At 38.9% G+C, this 5,925-nt stretch overlaps 1 protein-coding gene across 1 annotated transcript; it reads right to left on the minus strand.

The window, feature by feature from the left end:
* Positions 1 to 2,471: 2,471 nt before the first annotated feature.
* Positions 2,472 to 4,669, minus strand: LOC139037376 (endogenous retrovirus group PABLB member 1 Env polyprotein-like). Its single transcript, XM_070473767.1, is given in 2 exon segments — positions 2,472 to 3,949; positions 3,951 to 4,669. Coding segments are annotated over 2 exon segments (1,470 nt in total). The 5' UTR covers positions 4,661 to 4,669; the 3' UTR covers positions 2,472 to 3,189.
* Between the last annotated feature and the right edge of the window lie 1,256 nt (positions 4,670 to 5,925).

Below are 5,925 nucleotides of genomic sequence, written 5' to 3' on the forward strand. Positions count from 1 at the left end.
AAAAGACTGACAATAGTGGAATATCTCTAAAACTTAGGATCCTATCAGTAAGTTTAAAAATAAGTATCCTTTCATTTCACTATTCCTTCTAAACCCAGAATATCATCAAGAGGAGGATGCCCATCACTTACTGGCCTCTATAATATAGAAGCAGTTAGTAGTTACAATAAAAATTTTTGAAATTGCTTTTGAAAGTGTAAGTTTATGAAAATGTTACATATAATAAGGAAATGGTATAGTTATGATTACTGTAGATTTTATCCATATATTGGTTAAGTTGGTTTGAAGATTAGCATCATTTTATTTATAAGAAACTTTGTTAACTAGTTTTGTTAGCTTCAGTTCTGAGTGGGATCAAATGTTCTTTGATCTTTAACCAGAGAACAAATTGAACTCTTTCGAAGCACATAACTTAGCATTTTTGGTGTGACAAAAGTTAAAGTTAATCAAGTATGCTGCATTTAAAAAATGTTAAAGTTGTGTGTTCTCTGTTTTACAGTAAAATTATTTCTTCTTTATTTCCAAAGAATTAGTCTCAAAGACACATATTTATTTGACATCTGAACTATAACTGTACTATCTACTGTTGAAAGAAAACTCAGAGAGCTTTACTTGATATTAATATTATATTGTGCAAGAAACAAGCTGTTCTTAACAGGGAGACTTCAAATCCCAAAGTGGTATGAAAATCAGAAGGATGTTACAGGATGACTTCTAAAGTGAAAACGAAGAAGTGTTTAACCTTTCAAATGATGATGATGACGATAATAATTATTACTATAAGGGTTTCCAGGTGGCAGGAGATTGGTTAAACGTGATTATCTTATACTATTTTAGGAAGATGACTGAAGTTTCACTTATTATTATTAGAGTAATTTACTACTATGTCTTAGTTATCATTACCATTGCATAATAATATTAATATTACATTTCTAAAAATAGATGATATATTGTTACACATGTCAGAATTTATCTCAGAAACATAATATTAAATAAACATGAAATGAATGAATAAGGATTAAATAGTTTTTATGCATAATCTCCATAATGAAACTTGAGGTCATCAAAAAAAAAAAAAGTCTGGTTAGTTTTTTTAGTAGGCATTATTAAGTTAATAAATTATCCAAAACTCTCATATCTGAGCAGAAAGTCTGGTTAGAAATCTACTTAACACCAAAGTTGATGACTTTTTCAGTCCTATTCTTGCAATTAATGTTATTGGGCTCAAGACTTGAATAGTGAATGAGGCAGTAGAGAAAATGAAGACAAAGAGGGAAAAATGCAAGGAGAGTGACTTAGAATCAGACAGACCTGGTTTGAAACTGAGCTACAATATGTATTAGCTGCTTGACCTTAAGAAAGTGATTTCATTTCTTTTGTAGATTTCTTAATCAAATATGGAATGTAACTACTGCAAAAGGTGGCCATAGGGACAAATCAGCTGGTATATATGGAACATAAGCATAAGCTTCTTGTCAGAGAATATTTTTGCACATATACACACTTAGCAGCAAATCACAATCTTTCTGGAAAAAAGCACATCAGGGGAGAGAGATATAGGGACAAAAGTATACTCTTCCGTTTAAGAGAAACTTTCTTAGGTTAAGGGATTGCACCCTATATAGCTCTTAGTAGAAGTAAGCAAACAACTCTAGAAATCAAGTGATAAATCACTATACATTGTCTTAATTTAGTCACTTAAGCCAATGCCACACCTAAATGTTTTGCCCTGAAACATGCGTTAGAGCAGTGGTTCTTGAACAGTGGTGAACATTAAGATAACTTGGATGTATTAAATAAAAATAAATAGATTACCATGACTATGCTTCATTTCTGATCATTGAATTAGAAAGTAAGGGAGATACCCAGGAGTTTATCATTTTCTCAGTAGTACCTGACCTCACCCACTAACCCTCAAAGAAAAGAAACAAAAACGTCTCTCAGATATGAGAACTGCTGAGTTTAAGGATCCAGGAAGTCTAATACATAAACTTGACCCGGCTGTACTAGATTTGGTACCCTTGGCCACAGAGGTTAGGGGTTATGACTACCTCAGCCAGCTCTTTAGTATGGAGTAGCACACTTTCATATATCATTCTGCTTCATGTCTTTTAGAATAATGGAATCTGCCTGCAATGCAGGAGACCCATGTTTAATCTCTGGGTCAGGAATATCCCCTGGAGAAGAGAATGGCTACCTGCTCCGGTATTCTAGCCTGGAGAATTCCATGGACAGAAGAGCCTGGTAGGCTACATGCCATAGGGTCACAAAGAGTTGGACACAAGCGAGTGTCTAACAGTTTCACTTTTCACTTACATTTATGGTTAACTTAGCTACAGGGAAAACCATCTGGTTCCTATTTCAGAATGTGGATGTGAAAGGTTGTGCTGAACGATTAGACGCGGGATTCTTGGCCTCCGGAGGAGACGAATTCAATCCGGGGCCAGAGACGAGGCTGGATCGCTCAGAGCTTTTGTGTAATAAAGTTTTATTAAAGTATAAAGGAGATAGAGAAAGCTTCTGACATAGGCATCAGAAGGGGGCAAAAGAATACCCCCCTCCTAGTCTTTAGCTGTCTGTTATATAGTCACTCACAGTCTGTTAATGAAAAGGATGTCATAAAATTTAGAATGATACCAGATAATTCATCCCTGGCCATAAAACGATTGACTTGAATCTTGTAGAAGGGCAGAATACCAACAAATAATTTCATTTACATAGATTAGGAGAACAATACCTGAGTAAGTAAATTTAGGCCATTTGGCGGAACCAACTTGAAGATAGAGTCTGGGGTTCATTAACATAGCTTAAGACAACATTTCCATACGAAAAAGAAACGTATTGGTCAACTCAAGGTTTGAGAGTAGTTAGCTTCAGGTGAGACCAGGTGTCATGGCAACACAGCACTTTAAGAGAAACCTCTTTTAAATTTGTATAGAGAAGGAAAAACATATCGCTGGTTTGTTTCTTCCTGCCGCTTATGAGAGATAAAAATGTCTGGCACCTGCAGCTTCTTTTTCCATTTGGAGACCCCTGGCCTTCCTGCCTGTTACCCTCTCATTCCCCCCTTTCCTTTTAGGAGAATTATGTTGCCTAGGGAAAAGGGGCGTCGTTTTCATTCCATAACTGCTTCCGAGCTGACAAGGGGCGTTGTCCCTAAATTGGTGAGGCAACATATTCTCCTAATCCTCATAGTGAGGATGTCTGATCCAGGGGCCCCAAATAGTAGTCGGGAGAAGCTGCAGTGATAGCAGGAGTTTGAGCAACCATTTGTAACTTAAAAGCTTTCATGCGACTAGAAACAAATCCAGTTACACAGTTACAGATGCAGGGAGCAAACAGCAAAAACAAAACAATCAGAATTATTGTAATTAAGATAGATTTCCACCATGGGGAACTAGTTAACGTATCCCAAAGTGAGGCAATAGAGGCCTCAGGAGTATCCATGGCCCCAATCATCTTGTTCATGTGTTTAGTAAAATGAGTAACATTAGTGCTCATCTTAGGTATATATGTGCAGCATTGAGTATGAATGATGGCACAAGTTCCTCCTTGTGCAGCTGTCAGAATATCTAAAGCCAATCTGTTTTGTAAAACCACCTTTCTAATTTGTGTTTGTTCAGCATTAAGAGCTGAAATAGCTTTTTGAGAATCTTGTAATGCCTGTTGAGTAAAATTAGTCAAAGCATCTACTCGTAGCATAACATCTGTAGTTCCCAAAGAGGGGACAAACACTGCAGCCAAATAATCATACCAGTGAAATACAGACCTTGCCCACCGAGTTTTAAGGTGAGGTAAATTAGCAGGCTTTTCTGGAAGCTCTGAAAATATAAAGCCATGAGTAAATGCTAGACCCAGGGTGCATCTCCCTATCCAGCCAGGGGGAAGCCAAGCCCATAGGTAAGAGCCACATATCCAATAAGTCCCGTTTGGAGCAAGCCAGCGTGACAGATATCCAGTCCCAATTAGTGCCTGGCCAGACAAAGGGAGGTCCTGAACTGGGGTTGGAAAACACGGGAATGATTACGTTACATATTTCTTGAGGTAAAAATCCCAATTGTTTCCAATCATTGTAATTAAGTTGTTGGCTAACCTTGGGGGATGGCTCAGTTTGTTCCCAGCATATAGGGGCAGTAGATATTAGACGTCCCTTTTCAGGAGTTAGCCAAATAACCTCATCCCATATTTGATAAACATCAGGTAAAAAACCATCAGATCTAGACCTATTGGTCTTATGTGCAGCAAAATAGTCATTAAACTGAGACAGTGTATAATCAAAATTAAAAGTCACATTATGTCCATAGTTAAGATACAAAGTTTTGCACCAGTCCATTTTAGGGTTGTTAAATGTCATCAGATGAAGAAGAGGCATCACATATGATTGTTGTTGAAGGTATTCGCAGACGTGGAGAAAGTCTTTTCCTTGAAGTGGAGATGTCCACCACGGGAAGCCTTCCATTGATGAAGTGGGGAGTGCTCCGCGAACCCAGCAGTTAGACCGATTGTGGAATGCAGCATAGGAGTGAGCCCAGGACAGGAAGGCATTGTCTTGAGGATCAAATGGCAGACTCAGGATTTCTGGAGTCAGCAGAAGTAGGCTCACATAGATTATCAGGCCTATCTGAAACGTACAAAGCCAGAGCATAGAAAGTAAAGACATAAAATGACATCACTTAGTTTTGGTCAGGGTGCCATCTCTTGACTCGAGTGTGATGCACCCATGATCAATTCCTGGCACTTTGACAGCTGTGGGAGAAGAAAGAATAACCTGGTAAGGGCCTTCCCAGAGGGGCTCGAGGGATGAGCCCCCAGATCCCAATGTTTTTATAAGGACCTCAGTTCCTGGCTCAAATAGAGGCTTGCTGGATTCAGAGGCTGGGTCAGGAGTCGTCTCCTGGAGTTCTGTTAATGCCTGTTGAAAAGCTGAGAGCTGAGTTACATAATTAGTTAACTCCAAGGCTTCAGGATCTATAACAATGTCTGTGCGTAAGAAAGGCCTTCCATAAATACATTCAAAGGGGGACAGCCCCTCCTTTTTGGGGGCAGTTCGAGCCCTCATTAAAGCTATGGGTAGGACTTTAATCCAGTTGTCCTGCGTTTCTTGAGTTAATTTGTGCAGATGTCTTTTGATAATGTCATTAGCTTTTTCAACCTTTCCTGAGGATTGGGGTCTCCAGGAGCAGTGTAAGTGATACTCTATTCCTAGAGCTTTAGACACCCCCTGAGTTATAGCAGCTTTAAAGGCGGAGCCATTGTCACTCTGAAGGCTCCGTGGCAGCCCAAACCTGGGGATAATTTCATGGATTAAAATCTTTATAACCTCTTTAGCTTGTTCACTACAACAGGGGAAACCCTCAATCCATCCAGTAAAAGTATCTACCCAAACTTGTAAGCAAGAATATCCATTAGCTTTTGGCATATGAGTAAAATCAATTTCCCAGTCTTCTCCAGGATACTTTCCCTTTCGTTGTAACCCAGATTTGGCTAGCTTTTCTGTCTTTGGGTTATTTTTCTGACAAACCTCACATCGTTTGATAATGTTCTTTAAAGTTTTCATTACATTTTTACCTTCAAACAAACGAGAAGCCATCTGGTAAGTACTTTCTACACCCAAATGAAAACTCTGATGTAAACCCTTAAGAATTTTCCACTGAGCATTCTCAGGAACTATTAATCGTCCATCCTCGGACTGTAACCATCCTTTATCAGTAATCTTTGCTCCTCTTTTCTCATATCTTTCTAATTCTTCCTCAGTATATTGTGGTTTTTCTTGTTCCACAGGACCTGTCCAGATCAAAGGCGTCTGTAGGGAAGGGGTTTCGTAAAGTGCCGCTTTTTTGGCTTGAGAGTCAGCTAACAGGTTACCGGCAGCTACTTTACTCCCATCCCTGCTGTGCCCTTTGCAATGCATAACTGCTACTTCTT

This window comes from Odocoileus virginianus, chromosome 11 (assembly GCF_023699985.2).
Source record: "Odocoileus virginianus isolate 20LAN1187 ecotype Illinois chromosome 11, Ovbor_1.2, whole genome shotgun sequence".
Taxonomy (NCBI): Eukaryota; Metazoa; Chordata; class Mammalia; order Artiodactyla; family Cervidae; genus Odocoileus; species Odocoileus virginianus.